Source organism: Callospermophilus lateralis, chromosome 4, assembly GCF_048772815.1.
Source record: "Callospermophilus lateralis isolate mCalLat2 chromosome 4, mCalLat2.hap1, whole genome shotgun sequence".
NCBI classification, from domain to species: Eukaryota; Metazoa; Chordata; class Mammalia; order Rodentia; family Sciuridae; genus Callospermophilus; species Callospermophilus lateralis.
In genome coordinates this window covers 114,777,667-114,802,904 of record NC_135308.1, presented here as the reverse complement: position 1 = coordinate 114,802,904, position 25,238 = coordinate 114,777,667, and the positions used below count along the sequence as shown (strand labels likewise).

The 25,238-nt window shown below is 32.8% G+C and overlaps 1 protein-coding gene across 3 annotated transcripts in view; it reads right to left on the bottom strand.

Moving 5' to 3' along the window:
- Nucleotides 1–25,238, bottom strand: part of Mon2 (MON2 regulator of endosome-to-Golgi trafficking) — a 113,863-nt gene that overhangs the window by 56,847 nt on the left and 31,778 nt on the right. For all 3 annotated transcript variants that reach the window (XR_013091226.1, XM_076854808.2, XM_076854809.1), the window contains exons 9-21: nt 19,223–19,347; nt 18,653–18,789; nt 17,715–17,868; nt 11,269–11,501; nt 9,053–9,134; nt 7,551–7,735; nt 6,662–6,774; nt 6,222–6,326; nt 5,799–5,879; nt 5,648–5,721; nt 5,468–5,558; nt 1,384–1,485; nt 166–276 (exon numbers count right to left, since the gene is read on the bottom strand). Coding sequence is in view for 2 of the 3 variants with exons in the window: in XM_076854808.2 (XP_076710923.1) it covers nt 166–276; nt 1,384–1,485; nt 5,468–5,558; nt 5,648–5,721; nt 5,799–5,879; nt 6,222–6,326; nt 6,662–6,774; nt 7,551–7,735; nt 9,053–9,134; nt 11,269–11,501; nt 17,715–17,868; nt 18,653–18,789; nt 19,223–19,347 (1,593 nt within the window). In the remaining variant the exon portion in view is untranslated. The remainder of the gene's footprint in view (nt 1–165; nt 277–1,383; nt 1,486–5,467; nt 5,559–5,647; nt 5,722–5,798; nt 5,880–6,221; nt 6,327–6,661; nt 6,775–7,550; nt 7,736–9,052; nt 9,135–11,268; nt 11,502–17,714; nt 17,869–18,652; nt 18,790–19,222; nt 19,348–25,238) is intronic.

Here is a 25,238-nt window from a genome sequence, read left to right as displayed (position 1 = left end):
ATTTTTCATGAAGACCAAGAATCTCTTACCTTTAATAAGACATCAATAGCCTGAATATAAAATAAAACATTTCTAAAAACCCTCTATTAGAATATTATCTACTTGAAAAACTAAGAAAAACTACATATAGAAAAGGATAATTTCATATTAAGTATTCTTTTTTACCTGGTTCTGTGAAAGTGGAGGCTCATGGTTAAATGTTAATCCTGCTTTAATAAGTGAAGTTAAAGCTTCTGCTCCCCATTCTCTCATTCGAGAGTTTGGATGCTGGCAGACCTGAAGGTACATATGTTGAAAAATCAAATATTTAATTTGTGTACATAACTATGAATCAGTTGAACAAAGAAAAAATAAAATATTACATTTTCTTTTCACCTTTTAAAAATTACATCAAGTAAGGATTGGAAGAAAACTTACATCAAAATGTCAGTAAGCTTACCTTCTGAATGAGGGCAAGAGGAAGCAACAAAGAGAAGACAAAAGAAAAAAGCTGAAACTAAAACAAGTCACAAAAGAAAGGATTTCATAACAGTAAAGGACACATCATCAGAGAAAACAAAAGCGGCAAGCTGAAATACTAAGGTTTTCTTTCTTTTTTTCTTTTTCAGTGCTGGAGATTATACCCAGGTCCCTGCATGTTCTCTAATACTGAACTACATCTCTAATACCAATGCTAAGTTCTTAATTAAGTTCACAATCAAAGACTGTGATACATTTTAAAAATTTTATCTGTTCCCATTTGATGAGATGATCCAATCATGAAGAAATCAGCTCATATCCTTTACTTATTCTTAAAAATAATTCTGATAAAATAAAGAGAAAATCTTCTGTATGTCAGTTTTTCTAATAATAACTTTCTCAGGTTTCTAAAATAATATCAAATGACCTCGATAACACAAACCTGAATTGTATATAGACACATGCACTAACACAAGAAGTTGGCTATTAAGCAGCAACTAATTATTAAGAGTATCCTCAAACTGAATGAAAGATAAAATCCCCTGGCACTATCTATGGTTAGAAATACCAAATAGATTTTCCCCTAATAGGTTATCTCATAATTGTAGCAAAAATCTGTAAATGAACAGTGTTTACTACTAACTCTCAGCCCCAACTGGCCTGATGGATCATGAGACTGTATAATAAGCTGTCAGCTGATTTCTCTGATATTTATCAATTTAAAAATTTCACCCACTTTCAGCCAATAAAAGCAATCTACTCCCTCACCAAACCAATCACTACACAACAATAGTCCTTGATAAAATATACGGATGTAAATGCACAGGAAAGGGGTAAGGAAAGTTGGTTATCTGGAACTACTGGCTCAATGTGGATGTCTTTGTTAATAAAAAAATAAAATATAATATTTAAGAAAGAGTTTACCTCAAGTAGATGACCAGTGAGAGGTCTCCATAAAATTTCTATTCGGTGCATGTTAACTAGACCAGTTTCTAACAATTTGGCAACAGCAAACAGAGATGGTTCCTAGGGAGAAAACATATTGCATTTTAATATTATAAGGAGAATTCTGGGTACATGAACTGTAAATAAAAACAGAATACTCTAAAGAGCATGAGTATCATTAATTAGCATATATAAAGTTACTTAATAAATATAACAAAACCTATTGTCACAAAACAAGCCTTTCTGTCAAGATATTCTTAACTATTCAGAATAGATCCTAATTAGATCCTTTGATTGAAAACGCTTTTACAGGGAAAGGGTGAAAGTCCAAAAGTTACACTTAACCTAGAGAATGGCTAACAATAAGAGTACTTCATTTAAACATCTACAAATTTAAAGATTTTTTTATTATATATTTCTAACATTTTTATAGTACTGACAATATCCAATACGGAAATGCTTAATAGTTTCTTTCTTAGTAGAAATCAGTGAATTAAGTACATTAAGGTTTTAAGACCCTTCCTGCCTGTGCTAATGTGGAGGTGTCTACAAATTTTGATGGCAGAAAAATTAATGACTCTAGAGAAAATATGGTATTGTGGTTGTGACTGACATCTATGAAGTTTTAACGGTCTGGGATTTCATCTTGATTCTGCCACTTAACAGCTATGTAACCTTAGGTAAATTGCTATCTCTACTGAACTTTTTAATCAGAAACATGGAGATAATAATAGTATAGAAACTACCTCATATCACAAAGTACATGACACATAAGAAATCCCTCTCAAATGATGTCTAGTATTACTTCTTCCCCTTTCTCCTTATTTTAGCCTAGGCATCTTTATGTTCTTTTAAATGCCTAGGATTCACACCTAAAGAAGTTTACTCAAGAACCCTAGAATGTTGTTGGCATTTTTACTTTTTAAAAATGCCATAGGTGACTTTGAAAACACCCAAAGTTAAGAGTCACTAGCAAGAGTAAAGCTTTGGGTTGAGAAATAGATAGGTTCAAATCCAAACTCTACTGTTTACTAAATAAATGATCTCAGGCAAGTTACTTAAGCTCTCCATTTTCATGTTTTCATTTGTAAGAAGAGAAGGCTAACACTGAAGCTCATAAAGTTGTTTTAAGTGATTAAATGAATTAAGTCAGTGGTGAGCATACAGAAAACACTCAATGAAAAATAGCTGCTTTAATACTTCTATTGTTACACTGAGCTGGGTAATATGCTTTGCATCATACTTATCAGCTTCACCTTCTAAGAAAGAATTTACAAACCTTACAATAAATTACATCCATAACACATTAGTGCAAATTCCTGAAATGAAGACCAAAACCAAGATGTTGGTCACTTTAAAGTAATCTCTACAATAGAAATCCCTACATTTAACTCACTCAGAACAGATGACATTGTTAAATCTATTTTCTTAACAATGTAGAAAATTAACTTATATTAATATCTGCATATTTATCACACTTATAATACTTTTTATAGAAGTCACAACTGACTAATGAATTTTTAATAACCTCCATCTAGAAATGTTTTTATAAAGTCTATATTTAATACATTTATAATATAATATATACTTCAATTCCCCCCCCCCTTTTTTGTGCTAGGGAATTGAACCCAGGGCCTTGCAGATTACTTGAATATTTTTATAAAGATTTCATTTTCATTTCATATTTGTCATTTCACTTTATAAAACTGAATCCTAAAATGGAGAGACGTGAATCCACTCTTATAAGAAATTATCTCAGTACTACTCAGTATATTCATGTTTTCAACATTTGTTCCCTCTAAGTCTTCCTTAAAAGTCACATCTGCCCCTCTTGAAATTGTATTCTTCAAGGTTAACAACAATTATTAAACACCAAAGCTCCTGTTTTTCTCTCATTGATTATGATTTCTTGTAAAGTTTTTATCTTTTGATTTCCATGAATTTGCTTTTTATAATCTGTTTTTTTTTTTTTTTTTTTGGTGGGGTGGGGTCCTGGGGATTGAACTCAGGGGCACTTAACCACTGAGCCCTTTTGTTGTATTTTATTTAGAGACAGGGTCTCACTGAGTTGCTAGGTCCTTGCTAAATTGCTCAGGCTGGCTTTGAACTTGAAATCCTCCTGCTTTAGCCTCCCAAGACACTGGGATTACAGGTGTGCGATACCACACCTGGCTTGCCTTTTTAAATCTAAATCCTATCATTCCTTTACTATCTAGTTCCAATCACACTAGTTTATTTTGGCTAACTTAACTCATTTTAATAGATATATAAGTATCTCATGTAATAAAGAATTAAGAATTCCTAAAATAAGTTTCATCAAATAATACCTATACTATATATTTTGGGGGGGGACAGGAGGGTGGTGGGGGCAGGGATTACCAGAGAGTAAACCCAGGAGCAATGAACCATATCCCCAGCCCTTTTTTATTTTTGAGACAGGGTCTCGCTAAGTTGCTCAGAGCCTTGTGAAATTGCTGAGGCTGGTCTTGAACCTGTAATCTTCCTGCCTGAGCCTATCAAACTACTGGGATTGCAGGCATGTGCCACAAAGCCCAGTAATATCTATACTATTTGCTTAGACTCTTACACCAAATTAACTGTGATTTAACTAGAGTGAAGCAGTTTATATTTTAAAGTAGAAACCTATTTCTTTTATATCTTCCAGCAGAGTGTCATTTCTTTTATATCTTCCAGCAGAGTGTTTGTTACATGAACACATAAATTCCCAAGAAATTATAAGTTTGCATGTTTTTCTTTACGGCACTCTTCAAAATATTATAGTTTTGCGTTAAGAATCTCAAAGGTGGAGGATTACTCACATATCAATAAATTCATTAGTTTACTATACTTGTATCCTTGCCTGAATTTGGAGCAAATTTTAAAATATGTTTCCAAACACCTAAATGTTTATGTAATTATCTAGCTATATGCTATAATAAATAAACCTAGGCTTTAATGAGAATTTCTTCTTAGAGAGTGAGTCACATGAGCCAAGATAACAAGCCATAGTACACAGAATTAAGGATTAAGGAGACAACATATTTTTGGACCATACATATAGATATGTTAAATAAATTACTGGGTTTTCTTCATGTTATTTGTAAATGGTGAAACTATATTCATTAATTTCAAAATATAGAAAGGACTTTATTTTTGTGTGGTTCTGAGGGTCAAACCCAGAATCTCACACATACCAGGCAAGCATTCTACCACTGAGATATATCCCCAGCCTAAAAACAGTTTGTTTGAAATATTACTAAGATATAAATAAGCAAAAAATTTCCTGTGCTTTCCAAGTATAACAAAATGAAAATTTGATTATAAAGAAATGTTTCTGAATGTCAATATTCAAAAGTACTGTTCTATTAATTTAATCAGTAAACACAAAGTTTAATTTCAAAGTTAGGAGAGTCACTACCTTTAGATCCAATGAAGGCATGAGAAACGAAGACATGTATTCCTTAATTTAAATACTGTAATATTCTGATCAAAAATTTTAATCACAAGCATTACTGTGACATTTTAGGAAATCTATTCATAAAAATTATGATGCATTATTCTTTATAAAAATAGGTTTTAGAAATATTCACTACTCGAGCCAGGTGCAGTTAACACACTCCTGTAATCCCAGCCGCTCAGGAAGCTAAGGCAGGAGGGCTGTGAGTTCAAAGCCAGCCTGAGCAACTTAATGAGGCACTAAGGAACTCTATTTCTAAATAAAAGACCCTATCTCTAAATAAAAAAAGGTATAGAGATGTGCCTCAGTGGTTAAGCACCCCTGGGCTTAATCCCTGATACAGGAAGAAAAGAGAGAAAAAAGAAAATCACTGCACAAGAAAAATGGGCACAATTTAAGTTTATATTTAGATATATAAACAGTAACACAAATCATGTCCTCTTTACTCCCCCTTCTACAAATAATAACCAAAAATGGTAAAAACCTATCAATCAGTCTATTGTTAACAAACTAAGTATTGGTCCTACTAGCAAAACACTGAGATCATAACATCTTATATGAGTAAATGCAATACTATATTTAGAATAGAAAGATAGATTATCAGACCTTATTATTTCCATAGGCCATATCCATTGCTTCTAGAGATAAGGAACAGAGTGCATTTATTAAATGATGTAATGATACATCATCAAGATACCTAAAATAAAAATGAAGACATAAGATATTTTTATCTAAAATATATAGCTAGTAAAATATTTTTCTATCAAATGTAAAATTGACTCTTACTGCGAGCTTTCAAACAATCTTGAAAGTATATTGGAAATCACTGGTAAATCTGTCATCACTGCAGTTGTTAGAACCTAAGAGAAGCATATTAAATTAAATATAACATGACATTTTTGGAAGCACTAATTAGATAAGAAGGACTAGAGCTTACTGTACTAGGTCCTTCTACAGCTCTTCCAGGTTTCAAGGCACCACCACTACTAGGCTTTAATCCCAGAATCCATACAAGATGCTGAAAAATTAAAACAAAGCAAATATACTTATAAAACTATAAAAATTCTAATAATTAGAATTAAAGGCAGTAGTAACTACTAGTAAATAAAATTAAAATCAGTAATTAATATTCTTATAAAATAATTACACCAAGTATAAGCAGTAGAACTTAGGTCATTATGAGAAGCACTCTACCACATTCTATGATATGAGCTATGTCATTTATTCCTTTGTAACTTCTCATTTTACATGCTTACTCTGTCATAGGTCTGCGTGAAGCACCAATAGATAATGCTTAGTTTAACTGTTAGCAATTATAAGTAATAATATGCTAACCTCTGACCCAAGTACTTGAACATACCTGAAGAGTTGCCAAGACAAGTTGCCATGATGTTCCAAGAACAGCTCCATGACAGTGTGCCAAGTTAAGCAGAGTTCTCATACACTGGATATTTTTGGAAGTTAGCTATATTGAAAAAGGATATATCTGCAAGATCTGTTAAACATTCTTAAAAAGTATAAGTTTATAAAGCAGCATTAATGCATTCAAAGACTTTTTAAAAGTAAAACACAGAAATATTAAGAAAACAGGTTTGAATAGTTTTACAAAACACAAATTAATCTGACTAAAAGTTGTCATGTTCATTACAATGTGACTGAATAGTTAACCAGTTTCTCCTAAAAATACTCTCCAGGTAAAAGAAAGTAATAACTACAGTAATAAATTTTGGCAAATGCAAAAAGGGGTAAAACATGTTTCCTTGATAATTAATTGGCAACCAACAAAAACAAGTATATTACCATTACTGTCCCTTGAGGCTGGACTGCTAGAGGTTGACCCACTGCCACAACCTGTTGGTGAGACTCACTTGATGGACTTATCATCATAACACTTTGGCCTTGAATAGAATACGCTAGAATACAAAGGAAAGTCTAAATAAGTAAAAAAAAAAAAAAAAAAAAAAAAAAAAAAGCTTTTTATATTGCAATAAGAGTAACAGAATATTTTAAAATATTAATTTGATTAAATAAAGTTCCACCGTGACACTTATTTAAACACCAATAATATCTATTATGAGTATGCTAACATTATGAAAACTCATGGGATATAAAAACCAAGACAAGTTAAGCAAATATTAAGTGGTTTTCAGTATCGATTGTAAAAAAATTATAAAACTCTGGTTATTATCTTCATAAACAAAATGGAATTAGAACAAATTAAGTTTAAACATCTTTTTGTAGTATACTTGTATAGTTAAAGTCAGAGAGCAATATATTTTTAGTTTGAAAACTTTACTATCACATTAATGTATACTATATATGCTCTCAAAGTATTCAACGTAAATGAATTTTTGAAGGTGAGCTTAACCTAAGTAGTTATAAACATTAACCATTCTACTAGTTCCATTTAATACAAAATATCAACCACTATTTCAATATTATTTTAAATTTTTAACAGACTTATAGTTTTATTTTGTTTGCATGATTGTGTTTTAAAAAGATATTATTATCCTCTCCCACTCCCACTGTATTAAAGAGATGGAAAAAAACTGAAGCTCAGGGACAATCACTTCCCCAAGATTACACAGTTAGTAAGTGGAACAGCAGAGATGTGAACTCAGAATTTCTATAATCATTTCCCTATATCACCCAACAAGATGGAGGGAACGTATACAAGCTTAAGTCTTACATTTATTGGAAAGTGTAGCTGCTGTGCTGGTGTTCAATACAGTAAGGGCATAATGTGGAGGCAAGGAACCTTTGCATATTGCAGTTATAAAGGCATCTCTTGAAGTTACAAGGCCCAGTCTTCCACAAAGAGCAGCCATAGTCAGTTCAGCTTTTAAGATATTCTCAGTGGCAGCTTCATCTGTGCTGAAAAGAAAAGGTATTTTATTTAACTGATTAACTTATTTTAAAATGAATTATAAAATATGACTTGAAATTAGGTATTCAGTAAAATCTTAAGAAAATCTACCCAAAATATCAAAAATCAATATACTTAAGAAAGAATTTTAACCAATTAACATAATATCTGAAAATTTAAACTGGATAAATACAATGTACAATGCACACATTTATTATGGAAGAAAATTATCAAGAACTGAAAAGATTTAACTTAAAACATGGAGCATTTTAAAATCAGCAAAAATTCTGCAATCCTAAAGAAAAATAAATAAATTAAATATGACAATGATCATTGTAAAAATAGTACTTTGTCTTAAAATGAATAGATTTTCTATAATTTGGGGTTGTATTTTCTATTAAAACACTGACACTGTGACAATTGTGGTAGAGGGCAGGGCAGGGACAGGATGAGGAAGAGCAATGGCTGTAAAAGAATAATGTTCTTGAAGAAATGATAAGGATCACTTGCACATTGTATACATATATTTTATCGCACTGTATTCCAAAGATATGAACAATTAAAAATAAGTTATCATGTTCTTTCTATATACCCTTTAGCAACCCAGGCTTATTTTTTGATTGAACTAGACCCTAGAAATTTCCAGACTAAATGGATTTCAGAAGTTCTGAAAGGCTGAACTGTTAGAAAAATGCACAGCCTACATGTGGCCACAGAGGGAATCTTCCTCTTAAGCCAACTGCACTCTAAATATTGAAATGTCATTTTCACAGCTAATACAGTTTTTCCAGATGGATTATTTTTCAAAATTGGTCAACATTAGTAGAAGTACAGATTCTTTTTTTTTTATTAGTTGCTCATGACAATACAATGATCTTGACATATCATACATTTGAGTCAAGTGGGGTATGGTTTCCCATTTTTCCAAGTGTACAGGTTGCAGAATCACATTGGTTATATAGACACGTATATACATACAGCAATACTAGTGTCTATTTTATTCTGCTGCCCTTCCTATCCCCCCTTCCCCGCCCCTCCCCTCCCATCTCTGCCCAGTCTAGTGTGATGCCTTTCTTTTTTTTTTTCCCTCACATCATCATACATGTACATTTCTTTGAGTTTGAAATGAACCAATGTTGGAAGTAATGTTCTCGGGGTGGAAATGTGGATAAAGATGTTTCTAAAGTCAAAAAATAAAATAAGTTATAATGTTCTTTCTATATAAAACACTAATATTAGAAAATAAATTCTTCAAATTCAAGTAAACCATTTTAATATTTGTTTAACTCCCATGATCTAATATAAAACTTACAAAGACTTAATACCTGGCATCAAGAAGGAGTGAGAGTGCAGCAAGAAGACCACACCAGCAAGCATTCACCATTTCTTCCCAAACAGCTCTACTAACTTCAAGGAAAAAAATAATAATAATACTTAATGACAATAATAGATGTCATAATATTTAATGACAATTCAAATTCTAAAATCTCCCATGTTAATTGACAATAAGTCAAATATTTTATCAACTCAACTGTTAGAATACTGAATCTTTTGTATTTAAAATATACCCAAATAAATAAAACTTTAGGTCAGGCATGGTTGTACACATAAAGACTTCTAGCTACTCCAAAGGCTGAGCAAGAATATTACAAGGTCCAGGCCAGCCTAAGCAACCTTGTAAGACACTATCTCAAAATAAAAATAAAAAAATAAAAAGGGCTGGGGATATAGCTCAGCGATAGAGTGCCACTAGGTTCAATTCCCAGTGCCAGAAACAAATAAACAAACAAACAACAACAATAAAAAAAAAAAATTAAAAGCTATACTACCGTGGCTTAAAACTTTAAAAAGCCTTAAAACTAAGTTGTTTGAAAACATCTACTGTAAGATCTTTCTATACATGAGTTAACTGATTCATACCTTATTAAAAAATATATTAACATCAGTTCCTATTTTCTTCTCGATTAGCCAAACTTTCAATCTCTAGAACCAGCTGGGAATGAGGATGAGCTATATAATAATAAGCTGGCTTGGGCAGGATTCTGATTACGTACATTGGAAATCATGCAAATAAGCAAATACATTGAGCAAACGAGAGTGGGAGACTGAAGTTACAAATATGGAAAGGTAAAAATAAACCCAGTGGTATTGAACTGGAATAGAAAAATTAATATGATGTCACAGTATTTAATAGAGCAAGACAGACATTTTTGAAATATTGAGATATGTGTTGTTGTTTTGTGTGTATTTCCTATCCAAGTGGCAAGAAGCATCCCTAGTGCCCATGTGTTAGTTTCAATACTATTCTCCAAGACTTCTTGGAAAACTGACTGACATTGGGGCTGGATAAGAAATACTTAACATCTTCTTTTATTAAACAGTGAGGAAGTACCCAGATAAGGTCAAAAGACTTGAGACACATATTGAAGGGGACACAGGGCTGGGCATGGTGGCACATGTCTGTAATCCCAGTGGCTCACGAGACTGAGGCAGGGGCATTGCAGGTTCAAAGCCAGTCTCAACAATTTAAAGAAGCTGTAAACAATCTAGTGAAACCCTGTCTCAAAATAAAAAGGGCTAGGGATGTGGCTCAGAGAATAAGTGTCCTTGGGTTCAGTCCCTGGTATCCGGCCCCCAAATCTCCTGGCAAAAAAAAAAAAAAGATACAAGGGCTAGCTTCAAACAGGTCAGTCTGAGCATCAAACTAAATAATGATAGTCATAGATTTAGTCTTTTGAATAAATCAAAATCCATGAATCTACACTAAATAAAATTAAAATCCATGAATCTACATTAATATAAGTGTATAAATTTCTAAGAATAGCAAATGGTGGAGAAGAGAAAGAACTTTTATAATATATTTTATTAGAAAAATATGTGACTTTACACAAAGGAAATCTGGCTGACATATTAGTCATAGATAAAAGTAAATATCTCCAATTATGAGACAAATTGACACTGTATGCTTCCTAATGCACTGACACACTAAATATAACACAGCAACATTTCTATGCTAATTCTGCATCAAATGAATAAATTAAACATAATTGTGAAGAAACATAAGACAAAAGCAAATTGTCCTGGTTCCTCAGAAGTATCAAGGTCACATAAAACAAGGAAAAACTAAGGAATTTGATCCACACTGAAGGAAAGCATAGACACATGGCGATTAAATTCAACAGATAAACCTGGACCATAAGAACAGTATAGGGGTAACTGACAAAATCTGAATGAGTTGTGGGTTTAGATATTATTGGATTGATCCTAATTTCTAATAGTGGTTGTACTATAGTATGTTGGAGACTTAGTTTTAGAAAATCCACACAAAGTAATTAAGGGGCAATGAGGCATCATATCTACAACTTATTCTCAAATAGTTCAGAAAAAAACAATGACGTGTACATAAATAGAATGGTAAGGTAAATATGGTAAAGTGTTAACAATGGGGAATAAGGGTAAATGACAAGGAAACTCAACTACTTTTGCCAGTTCTCTGTAAATTTCAAAATAATAATTAAAAATACAGAATGGTAATACACACCTATTTCCTTATCCATCTGGTCTGATGTTGACTGTAAATCTTGCTGTTCTGATGAATGCATTGGTGAAGAAGCCCCTTCTGTGGTAGACTGATATTCTGTTTCAACCTCTCCTAACTCTCCTTCAATCATACTAGTGATTCCCCGAACAAGGTCTAGCAAACAATGGAATGCCACAGACATGGCATAACCTTCTGGTATAGTTGGAGGCTCAACTTTGTCCAGCATCTCTAGGCTGAAATTATGAAAAAATTAAATACTAATGAGAAACCAAAATCAATAAATATGGAAAACTCTTTCCATTATTTGTAGACTATGAAAACTGACATTAATAGAATAGCCAAAATAAAAAGATATTTCTGAGTTTGTTTAATTTGGAGAAGATCCATTTATCATATTCTAAGAAACTGATTAGAAAAATTAAGACCTGGCCCCTGCCATAACTAATTATTTTAATTTTTTACTTCATTTTTCCCTACAATAGTGACAATACTTTCATTAATTGTTGATATTTGAAAAATAAAGATTTAGAAACAAAATAAATAAGCAAATTAAAAACTTTTCAAACTCTGATTTTAGGTGCTTTTAAAATGAGGTGCTAAAATAAATACTACAAAGAGGAAAATACTTTCACATTGGGGAAAAGCATAACTGTGAGATACCTAGTTTACCTATCATTCCAGATACAATATACCAAGAGTATAAACAATACTAAACACAAGTGTCAAGTTCAAGTTGCAGAAGTGTTTCTACTGCATATTTAAGAGAAAACTTTCAGGGGGAAGGACAAAAAATCTTGTGTCTTACACCATGCCAAATAAGGAATTGTGGTTTTAAGCATTGTATAGTTTTCTGTCAAGATAACACCACGAAGAAAGAATAATCCAATTGGGAATGAATTAATGGTACTGAGACAACTGGACATACAAGAGAGACATTGGATCTCTACTTTATGCCACACACAAAATTAAATAAAAATGAACCAATGACCTAAATGCAAAGGTAAAAATCTTCATTATCCCACATTAGATAATGGTTTGTAACATGAAGCCAAGAGTGCAAACAACAAAAGAAACATGGGGGTTGGGATTGCAGCTCAGTGGTAGAGCACTTGCCTTGCACATGTGAGGACTGGGTTTGATCCTCAGCACCATGTAAAAATAAAAGTATCGTGTCCATCTACAACTAAAATAAATTTTTTAAAAAAGGAAAAGCAATTTTTACTGGATTCAACAAAACTATTGTTAAAACTATTGTGCTTCTAAGTGCAGTATCAAGAAAAATAAAAACAACTCAGAATGTGAGAAAAATTTTGCAAATTAGATATCCAAAAAGAGACTTGAATCTAGGATATAAGAAAGCTCTTACAACTATATAATAAAAAGATAACCAAAGTATAAAAAGCAAAAGATCTGAATAGACATTTTCCCCAAGAGGACAGATAAATAGTCTACAAGCACAAAAATAGATGCTCAATATTGTTAATCATTAGGGAAATACACAATACCACTTTGTAACCACTAGAATCTCTAGCATCAAAAAGATGAACAATTTCAAATATTGCTCAGGATGTGGAAAAATCTAAAATCCTTTATACATTGTTGATAGGAATGTAAAATGATGCAGTTGCTTGGCAAACAGTTTGACATTCCTCAAAAGTAACTCATGAAAAAAACACAGACACTGAAACTGAGTATTAAAGTGAAGTAGTTATTAATAAGTAGTTTTCAACTCAAATCTGATTAAGCTTAAGCAATTGAACCACTAATATGTATCAAATCAGCTTTGTAAAATTTAGGTAACTAATAGAAAAATATTGATATTATTGATCAAGAAATTTAACTCAAATGGGGAGATAAAGTCCATGGATTATCAGGACTTTATCAGGCCAGTTATCAAAAATCACATAGTAAACAAATCAATGAGAAGCATCTTGTTCAACAGATTGCTGTTTTCAAAGAATATGTTATTAGGAAAATACATCAAAATGAAAATAATTCTAAAGACCAAAAACTCTAATTTTTAAATTCTATGATGTAGGCTTTAAGTACTATAATAGTTAAGAAAAAGGGTGATTTACATTTTGTATTCATGTCAAAAACAAAACACACTTGTTTTCCTTCAAATTTTTCATTGGTGCTTAATGGGGGGATTGTATATAATGGTGGGATTTGTTGTTACATATTCATATGTGCACATTCATAACAATATAATTTGGCCACTATCATTCCTAAGTATTTTCCCTTTCCCTTTCCTCCTCTTACCTCCAGTCCCTTTTCTCTATTCTACTTACCTCCCTTTGAATTTCCATGATATCCCCCCAACCTTTCTTTTCCTTTTTCCTCTACAGCTTCCATATACAAGAGAAAATGTACAACCCTTGACATTCAGAATTTCAATTATTTTGCTTAATATAATGTTTTTGAGTTCTATCCATTTTCCTGCAATTGACATAATCTCATTTTTTCTTTTTGGCTGATGTTAATTTGTTGCATATGTTAATTTGGCTATTATGAATTGTGCTGCTATAAACATAGGTATGCATGTATCACTATGGTTTGGTTGCTTTAATTCCTTAGTATTAATACTAAGAAGTGCTATAGCCAGGTCATAAGATGGTTCCATTCTTAGCCTTCTGAAGAACCTCAATACTGATTTCAATAGTTATTATACTAATTTACAATCCCACCAACAGTGTACAAGGGTTCCATTTTCTCCACATCTTCCCTAGCAGTTATTATTGTTTGTATTCTTCATGGAATCCATTCGGACCAGACTGAGACAAAAATCTCAGTATAGTTTTGATTTATATTTTCCTAAAGCTAATGATGAAGAAAGCTTTTTTTTATATATTTGTTGGCCATTTGTATTTCTTTTTTTGAGAAACGTCTGTTTTAATCATTTGCCCACTAATTAATTGGGTTACTTGGTTTTGTTGCTGTTAAGGTTTTTTACTTCTTTATATGTTATCGATATTAATCCTCTGTAAAGAGAGTAGCTAGCAAAATTTTTCTCCCATTCTGTAGGCTCTCTCTTCACTTTCTTATTTCCTTTGTTATGCAGAAGCTTTGTAATTAGATGCCATCCTATTTATTAAATCTTGGCATTATTTCCAGAACTTCAGGGTTCCTACTGAGAAAGAGATTGCCTATGTCTATATGTGGCAATGTTGACCCTACAATTTTTTTCTAGGAGTCGCATAGTTTCTGGTCTTATTTGTAGGCCTTTGAACCATTTTGAGTTGACTTTAGTGCAAGGTAACAGTCTAGTTTCATTAAGAGTTTAGTTTCATTCTTCTACACATGAACATCCTTGCTTTTTCCAGATTTTAAAAGAAATAGTTTCAGTTTTTCCATTTCCACTATGAGGTTGGCTTTGGGTTTTTCAAATATAAACTTTTATGATGTTGAGGTAGATTCTTTAGTTTCTTCAATGTGTTTATCATGAATTGTTGATGAATTGTGTTGCACTCTTTTTCTCCATCTATTCAGATGACTAAATGATTTCTGTCCTTACTTCTGTTTACAAGATGAATTACATTTATTGATTTGCATATGTTAAAACCAACCTTGCATACCTGAGATAAAATCAACTTGGTGATGATGTACAATCTTCTTAATATGTTCTTGAATACAATTTACTAATATTTCATAAGAATTTTTGTATCTAACTTCATCAGGGACACTGTTCTGTAGTTTTCCTTCCTTATGTGTCCTTCCTTATCTGGTTTTGGTATGAGTGTGATACTGGCTTTGTAGAATTAATTTGGAAAAGTTTCATACCTTTCAATTTCATGGAATAATTTCAGGAGCATTGTCATCAGTTCCTCTGTAAAAATCCAGTAGAATTCAGGTGAGAATCTACCCATTTCTGGCTTTTCTTTGTTGGAAAGATTTTTATTACTGTTTCTATCTCATTGCTAGTTATTGCTCACTTTAGGTTTTCTATGTCCTTTTTATTCAATTTTTTGCAGGTCGGCTGTGCCTAGAAATGTATCCATTTCTTCTAGATTTTCCAATTGATTACAGTATAAGTGTTCAAAATAGTCCCTAATGATCTGCTGAATTTGTGTGAAGTCTGAACTGAATTATCCTTTTTCATCTCTAATTTTATTAATTTGGGTCTTCTCTCTTTGTTTTTTGGCTAGTTTGGCCAAGGGCTTATTAATCTTATCTTTTCAAAGAACCAATTCTTCCTTTTAATTCAGGATCCTTTGTATTTTTTTCTTAGTTTCACTGCTTTTGGCTCTGGTCTTAATTATTTTTCTTCCTTCTATTGGTTTTAAAATTGGTGTGTTCTTTTTTCGGGCGGGGGGGGGGGTACCACAAATGGAACTCAGTGGTACTATACCACTGAGCCACATCCCAGCCCTATTTTGTATTTTATTTAGAGACAGGGTCTCACTGAGTTGTTTAGCACCTTGTAACTGTTGAGGCTGGCTTTGAATTTCCTGCTTCAGCCTTCTGAGCAGCTGGGATTACCACCATGCCCAGCTCTTCTTTTTAAAGGGACTTGTTATTTATTTAGGATCTTTTTGATTTTCTTTCTTTTTTCTAAATATTTTTTTTTTAGTTGTAGTTAGACACAACTTTTTTTATTTTTTTATTTATTATTTATTTTTATTTGTCTATCTATCTATTTATTTATTTATATGTGGTGTTGAGGATCGAACCCAGGGTCTCGCACATGCAAGGTGAGCGCTCTACCACTGAGCCACAACCCCAGGCCCCACCACCACACCCACCATTGATTTTTCTTATGTAGGTACTTATAGCTATAAACTTTTATCTCAGAATTGCCTTCACAGTGTCCCAGAGATTCTGGTATATTATATCTCTATTCTTGTTTAAGTCCAAGAATTTTTAAATTTTTCTCTTAATTTCTTCTATCATTCATTCATCATTCAAAAGTATATTATTCAGGGCTGGAGCTGGAGCTCAGTGGCAGAGTGATTGCCCAGTATGTGTAAGGCACTGGGTTCCATCATTAGCACCACATAAGAATAAACAAATAAAATAAAAGCATGCTATCCATGCACAACTACTAAAAAAAAAATTTAAGTGTATTGTTCAACATTCACATTTTATATAGTTCCTATAGATTTTTGGAGTTCATTTCTAACTTATTTCCATTATGCTCTGATAAGAGTTGCTTTGCAGCCTAAAATATGGTCTATTTTGAAGAAGATTCTATGATTTCCATGTGCTTAACTTTAAGAAGATTAGCAAAATATTTAAAATAACATTCCTCACATATAGGATGTTGAAAGTTAGATATATCACTACTCCCATTTTATAAATGAGAGAATGAGGTTAAAAATTTAATTTACCAAAGGTAACTCAATTAATATAAGATGATCTAAATTGAAGAGTATGAAACCAAGCCATATTAATGTATGTTTGTGTTTTTATTTACTGACTACATCACTCACTAAAATGTAAGCTTTATGAGGGCAAGAATTTTATTCTGTGTTGGTTTTGTTTTATGTCAGTTTGTAAAATAAGGTGAACTATCTAGATAATTATTAATGCCTCCTTTGGCACTAGAAATCTAATTATTTTACAATATGATCCTCTAATGCACTAGAGTCATTATCATTATTTTTTTTAACCAAAGCTGAGCCAATATTAGACTAAGTAATGTCTTATAAAATATACAATGAATATACAGATATTTTAGTTCTCTGTAATTCTACACTTTTACAATTTTAGGCAAAAAAAAAGAAGTATAGTTAAGTATCAAAACGCAGATTGACACAATGCAGACTAACATACCATAAAAATTTAGATTTATAGTAGTTAGATTTTTATTTTACATTTTAAGTCTTGATTTACTGTCATCAAAATAGTATTTTACTTATATACAACAATTATTCAAAGTATATCAGCAACTGACTCACAGTAACTAAAGCAACATTAAACCCATGTAATATTGATTGCTTTATTTCTGTTAGTATTACATTTCACTAGTTATTAAGAAAAATCAATAATACATTGCTGAATATTTATTTGTTAAACTGATGGTTAACTGCAGTTTCAATAAACTAAGAACCAGAGTTAACACGTGTTTAACCTTAACAACAAGAATAATTATTTAAAATAACGTTCCTCCCATGTAGAACAATACCAGTGCTTCCATTTTATAGATGAGAGACATTAAATTAAAACAATGATTAATTTGCTAAACGTAGTTTTGTAGGAAAGTTGAGGAGGTAAAGAAATATTTGTTTTATAATGCTGTTAACAGTCTATATAAATAGCACAAAAGAAAACAAACAAAATCCAGTTCTAAATAAAATCCTCAACATTGACAATAGCAAATGAGCTCTAAAATATATTAGAAATATGGGGTCTAAATTTAAAATATAATACACACAAAAGCATTTTAGGATTAAATATTATTCCCAACACTATTTTGTTCCTTATAAAATAATGTCACCACTACTTACTAGGTGGCTTTAGCACTGCCTTGAACTGTTACCGTCAGAATAGGTATCCAAGTTCCTCTATATTCAAATGCTGGTAGCAAAGTAACACCTCCACCAATTCCCACCATTCCTGAGTTAGCTGGAGCTGAGACTGGGCCACCTGAATTATTGTTGCCTATTAGATAAGGAGGGAAAGCAAAGATACCAATTTACCACTTGATTACAAATTAATACTATTCAAACACCTGGTCAATCTTCAAATTCTTTTCTGTACTATAGGTATTACACATATAAATGAAATTTATTAACCTATTCTGTCTACCAAAGAAATCTATTTCCCTAAAACACTACTTCCTTTTTTATACAAAAGCTATTAGCGTAAGTAAAAATATGGAAAAAATATTTTAAAAAATAGGATTTGTTCAGGTAAGAAGAAAAGAGATAGAACTCCCTCAGGGTAAGAGGGACCTGATAGAGGTTGCCCTGAACAAAATTTTTATTATACTTTTGATTAGACCTCTTTTTACCAAAGGTAGGTATAAAAAATACAAAGTCTATCAAACAGATAGTACAAAGTGATAAAGAAGGTAAAAGGAAACAAGCTTAAAACAAACTTAAAACACGTTAACCTCTTTTGTTAAAAAAGAGACTGACAAACCTCCTAAAGTAGTAACTATCTAGTCTCTTTTAAAAGAGGAATCAAATGAAGATTCTTCTAAAACAAATGGTATCTAAACTTTTGTCCTCGTATGATTAGAGAAACAAAAATATACCAGAAAAGAAAATAAAAATAAGTGTCACAGTAAGACCAAATTATTTGTTAAGTATAAATTGTTACTATGAAAATATTTACTTAATCCAACTTTCCCTAGATAGAATTTCTAAAATAAACCCTCTCAGAACAGTGAATATTGTAAATTATAGCAGAACATAAAAAACAAAATATAAATATGCTTTACCAGCTTGGTTGGTTGTAGCAGGATTTCCAGTAGGAGGAACAAGAAACAAGGACTGGATAAATGATCCCAGTGCATTCACAATATCACGAAAAACCTTGGTAGAATGTTGTTTCATATCATAGGACTGACAAAATGACCTGTAAAATCATTTTAAATCTTTCTGAGAAAAAAATTTGAATGCATTAAAAAAATCAGTATTTTTTTAAAGCAAGTAATGTTGTTATTGTACTTTCAATGCCATACTCAAAAGATTCTTCATCACACCTGAGTAATTTTACCAATTTAGGACAAAGGTTCATATTGAAGTCAATGTTCTAAAAAAATGATCTTGGCTATATTTACTCAGCAAATTCAGACAGATGGCAATCATTAACTACATGTTTTGACTTCATTCATTGCCATGCTGGACTCCACCCTGTCCCTTCATATATTTATACATATATATAAATTATACAAATTTTCTGTTTAAAAATCACTAATATTTGGGAATATTTAAAATCCTCCCACTAATTTACTAACCTACTACTAGTTTATTAACCTATCCATTACAAAATATTGCTGAGGTTTTACCTTAACAGCTGAGGCTGCACACATAATCTGTGTATTGATTCAACCGCAACAGCTCGTAGCCACTGTGGTTTATCTGCATCCAGAAATTTCACCAAAAGTGACAGAAATATTTCACATTCAGTTACCTAAAAAGTATAGGGTTTTTTATATTTGTTTGAATCAAAGAAAATAATAAAAAGCTGCATTCTTACTCTTAATTTAGTGCCATAGACAATAAAATCTTTTAGATTTGAAATAAAAATTCTTAATGGTGATTAGAGAAAAAGACAAAAGTAATTATAAGGAAAAGTTAGCAATAAAAATACTCATAGTATCTCCTTAGTACATCCCTGAAAACACTAGTATTCTGCTAACATAGTTAATCCTTTATCCTTATTCTTTAGAAAGTATAGCACACCAGTAAGTCCTTTTCAACCCTGCCAATAATATTTAGGGACAAGTAGGGAAGTGGTATTTATTTGGCCTCATGACAATAAAAAATTTCTAAACACTTTGACTTCACTACCATAATACCTGGCAATGATTTAACATAACAGTACAACTACACTGATCCTTATATTTCTTTCTCTTTTTAAAAATCTCTTGATACTCCATACTGACTGATATTTCTATATCCTAATTATTTTTACTTTTACTATTTTGCTGACATTTTAAAAAGTTTTAAATCATGGTAAAAATACATAACATTAAACTCATTCTTTTAATGATATTTAAGTATACGGAACAGTAGTGTGTTAACTATATTCACATTGTTGTGTAATAGATCCCTAGAACTTTTTCAACTTGTAAAATTGAAACTCTACACCCATTTAAGACTAACTCCCTAATTCTCAGTCCATGGAAATCACCATATTTTGTCTCCATGAACTTACTCTAGATACAGGAGGAATCACACACTATTTGTTTTTCTGTGAATGGCCTATTTTACTCAACATAATGCCCTCAAGGCTCCACTGACAGGACTTCTCTCTTTCTATGGCTAAATAACATAACAATAAATGTACATACTGTCATCTTTATCTGTTCATCTGTCAATAAACATTTGAACTGTTTCCACTTCTTGGCTTTTGTAGAAAACATTTCAATAAACACAAGTGTGCAAATATTTCTTTATATCATATTTTCTTTTGAGTATATAGCCAGAAATTGAACTGTAGGATCACATGGTAATTCTATTTTTTTTTTTTCTCATTAAACTTTTGTTTCAATGGGTCTCAAAATTCTGTGACAGATTTTTGGCCAAGTTGTTCCCATTAAAAAGTACTGATCTTAGCCAGATGCGGTGGTGCACGCCTGTAATTCCAGTGGCTTGGGAAGCTGAGACAGGAGGATCCAGAGTTCAAAGCCAGCCTCAGCAATGGCGAGGTGCTAAGCAACTCAGTGAGACCCTGTCTCTAAGTAAAATACAAAATAGGGCTGGGGATGTGGCTCTGTGGTTGAGTGCTCGAGTTCAATCCCTTATACTCATTAAAAAAAAAAAAAAGAAAGAAAGAAAGAAAGAAGAAAGTACTGATTTTAAAAACTAACAACTTAAAACTGCCACACACACACAAAAAAAATGGTCCACAAAACATTCTCCTTTCCTTCTGAAGGTTTTACAATACATTGTTATCATTTACTAGTCTTTTACTATTAAACGGCCAATTGAGACAAAAAGTCTGAGACCGTTCTTCCACCACTGAATAAGACTGGGGTGGCAGGTGTTAAGGGTAACATTCATATAGCCTTCTGAGCTTTCTGGGCAGACTTGGTGACCTTGCCAGCTCCAGCAGCCCTCTTGTCCACTGCTTTGATGACACCCACACCAACTGTCTGCCTCATATTACAAACAGCAAAACAACCCAGAGGAGGACAGTCCAAGAACCTGTCAACACACATGGGCTTTCCTGGAACCATGTCAATGATGGCAACATCACCAGATTTCAAGAATTTAGGACCATCTTCCAGCTTCTTACCAGAACAGTTATCAGTCTTTTCTTTCAGCTCAACAAACTTACAAGCAATGTGAGCTGTGTGACAATTCAGTATAAGGGCATAGTCAGCAATGATTTACCCTGGATGGTTCAGGATAATCAACCTGAGCGGTGGAACCAGATGCTTCCATTGGTGGATCATTTCTGCTGTCACCACAACACTGCCATGACGAACATCTTTGACAGACATGTTCTTGACATTGAAGCCCACACTGTCCAGGAAGAGCTTCACTCTGAGATTCATGCTACATTTCAACAGACTTTACTTTAGTTGTGACATTGACTGGAGCGAAGGTGACCACCAGGCCAGGCTTGATAACACTAGTCTCCACTTGGCCCATAGGGACAGTACCAATATCTCCAATTTTGTAGATCCTAGAGGGGTAGATGCAAAGGCTTGTCAGTTGGACGAGTTGATAGCAGGATGCAATCTAAAGCTTCAAGCAGTGTGGTTCCACTGGCACTGCCATCATTATGGGTGACTTTCTATCCCTTGAACCAAAGCATATTAGAACTTGGCTCCAACATGTCACCATTCCAACAAGAAATTGGCACAAATACTACTGTGTCAGTGTTGTAGCCAATTTTCTTCAATGTAGGTGCTGACTTCCTTAAGGATTTCCTCATATCTCTTCTGACTGTAGAATGCCACAGTGGAATCCATTTTGTTAACACCAACAATTATTTGGTGACTTGTTGTTTGCTTCAGACCCAGTGTGTAAGCCAAAGGGCATGCTCACAGGTCTGTTTATCCTTGGATATACCAGCTTCGAATTCACCAATATCAGCAGCAACAATTAGGGCAGTACAGTCAGCCTGAAATATGCCTATTTTTGATAAAGTCTCTGTGTCCTGGGGCATCAATGATAGTCACATAATACTTGCTGGTCTGATATTTCCACAGGGAGATGTCAATGGTGATACCACACTCATGCTCAGCTTTCAGTTTATCCAAGACTCACATATATGTGAAGGAGCCCTTTCCCATCTCAGCAGCTTCTGTCTCAAAATTTTCAATGGTTCTTTTGTTGATCCCACCATGTTTGTAGATCAGATGGCCAGTAGTGGTGGACTTGCCCAAATCTACATGTCTAATGACCTTTCCATTTTGGCTTTGATTTAGCTGTGGTTTTCACAACACCTGTGTTCTGGTAGCAAACAAGTTATGAAAAAGCTAGTAATTCTATTTTTAATTTGAGAAACTACCATACTGTTTTCCACAGTAGCTCCACCATTTTACATTCCCATCAATAGTACACAAAGGTTCCAATTTCTCCACATCTTTGCCAACACTTGTTATTTTCTATATTTTTTTTGCCTGTTTCTTTTTTCTTTTTTTCATAGTGACCATCCTAATAGATATGAGGTGATATCTCACTGTCATTTTGCTTTGCATTTCTCAAATGATTTGACAGGTTGAGCATCTTTTCACATGCTTGTTGGATATCTGTGTATCTTTGGAGGAATGTCTATTCATGGCCTTTGCCTATTTTTAATTAAGTTACTAGGGGTTTTGTTGCTATTGTTGTTGACCTGTAGTTTTTTATATATTCTGGATATTAACCCCTTATCAGACATATAGTATTTTCTCTCATTCTAAAGATTGCCTTTCTGAGTCAGGCATGGTGATACACGTCTTTATCTCCAGGACTCAAGAGGCTGAGGCAGGTAAATTGCAAGTTCGAGGCCAGCCTCAGTAACTGGGTGAGACTCTGTCTCAAAATAAAAAATAAAAAAGGTTATGGGGAAGGTTGGGGCTGGGGTTCAGCGGTAGCGCACTTGCCTGGCATGTGTGAGGCACTGGGTTTGATTTTCAGCACCACATATAAATAAGTAAAATAAAGGTCTATCAACAAAAATATTTAAAACAAAACAATAAAAGGGATGGGGATATAGTTTGGTGGTAGGGTGCTCCTGGAACCAATCTCCAGTATCTCTCTCTCTCTCTCTCTCTCTCTCACACACACACACCCAAACACACACACACACACATACACACACAAAAAAAAATGCCTTTTCAAATTGTTGACAGTTTCTTTTGAGGTGTGGGGGGTTTTAAGTTTAATGTAATACCATTCGTTTACTTTTGCTTTTGGTGACACCAAAAAGAAATCATTGCTAAATCCAATGTTATAAATATTTTCCCCAAGGTGTTTTTATTTTAATTTTTATATTTTTAAGAAACTTCATGATTTTAAGTCTTCTATTTAGGTAGAATATCCATTTTGAGTTTTTGTGATATACGGTAAAGATACAACTTCATTCTTCTGGTAGGTGCTGGCTTCCTTAACAATTTCCTCATTATAACTTTTCTAGCTCTACTGTTGAAGAGGCTGTCCCTTCCCCATTGAGTGATCTTGGCATTCTTATTAAAGATCATTTAGCCATATATGCAAGGGCTTATTTCTGGGCTCTCTATTCTCTTCCACTCGTCTTTATGTCTTTCTTTGTGCCAGTAGCCAATTGCTTTTAATTACCCTAGTTTTGCAATATGCTTTAAGATCAGGAAGTGTGAGGTCTCCAAATCTGTTCTTTTTTTCTCAAGATTCATTTTGACAAGTCAGGTCGTTCAAGATTCTATAAATTTTAGAATGGATTCTTCTATTTCTGTAAAAAATGCTGTTGGAATTTTTATAGAGAGTGCACTGAATCTGCAGATCACTCTGGGTAGTATGGTCATTTTAACAAAATTAAATCTTCTAATCATGAATGCTGGATGTTTTCCCATTTGTGTCTTTCTTTCAGCAATATTTTTGGCTTTTAGTGTACTGGTCTTTGGCCAGCTTGGCTAAGTTTATACCTAAATATTGTATTTTTTTAATTCAATGGTCAATAGAAATGCTTTCTTAATTTCTTTCTTGAATTGTTCACTGTTAGTGTATAGAAATACAACTGATTTTTGCATGCTGAATTTGTTTATTGGCTCTAATAAGTTGCATTGTACAGATTCTTTAGGACTACTTAAATATAAATATAAGATCATGTCACCTATAAACAGATATGTTTGCTTCTTCCTTTCAAGTCTGGATGACTCATTTCTTTTTCTTTCCCAGTTGCTCTGGCTAGAACTTCTAGTACTATGTTGAATATAAGTGTAGATACAGGCAACCATGCCTTGTTTCCTTACAAGAAAGACTTTGAAGTTTTGATTATGATATTAGTTACTAATTTTTCATAGAAGGTCTTTAATATATTGAGATAGTTTACTTCAATTCCTAGTTTTCTGAGTATTATGAAAGGGTAATGAATTTTATCAAATGCTTTTCCTAAATCAGTTGAGATGATCATGTGTTTGTTTTTTACATGACAAACAAAACAACATGGTAGACAACATGAACTCCTTTCCCTATGTTAAAATATCCTGTGTTCCAGGAATATATCCCACTTGGTCATGGTTTTAATGACGTGTGTGTGTGTGTGTGTGTGTGTGTGTGTGTGTGTGTGTGTGTTGTTGTTGAGGACTGAACCCAGGGCCTTGTGCATGCGAGGCAAGCACTCTATTGAGCTATATCCCCAACCCTTGATGATCTTTTAATGTGCAACTGAATTTGGTTTCCTTATAGTTTGTTGAGAATTTCTGCCACAATATTCATCAGGAATGCTGATTTATAGTTTCTTGTAAAACCTTTTGACTTTGGAATCAAGGTAATATTAGCGTCATACAGTGAGTTTGGAAGTATTTTCTTCTCTTCAATTTTTTGGAAGATTTTTGAGAAAGACTGGTGTTAATTCTCCTTTCAGTGTTTGAGTTCACCTGTGAAGCCATTTGGTTCTGGGCTTTTCTTTGTTATGAGATGTTTGATTATTGATTCAATCTCTTTACTAGTTATGATTCTATTCAAATTTTTTATTGTGATTCCATCTTGGTAGATTGTCAGTTTCAAGGAATTTATTTCTTCAAGGTTATACAATTTTTTGTTGTATAGCTATTCATAGTTGTCCTTTATAATCCTTTATACTTTCGTGGCATCAGCTTTCTCCTCTCTCATTTCTGAAATTAGTTAAGCATTTTGTTTAGTCTAACTAAGGGTTTGCTGATTTTA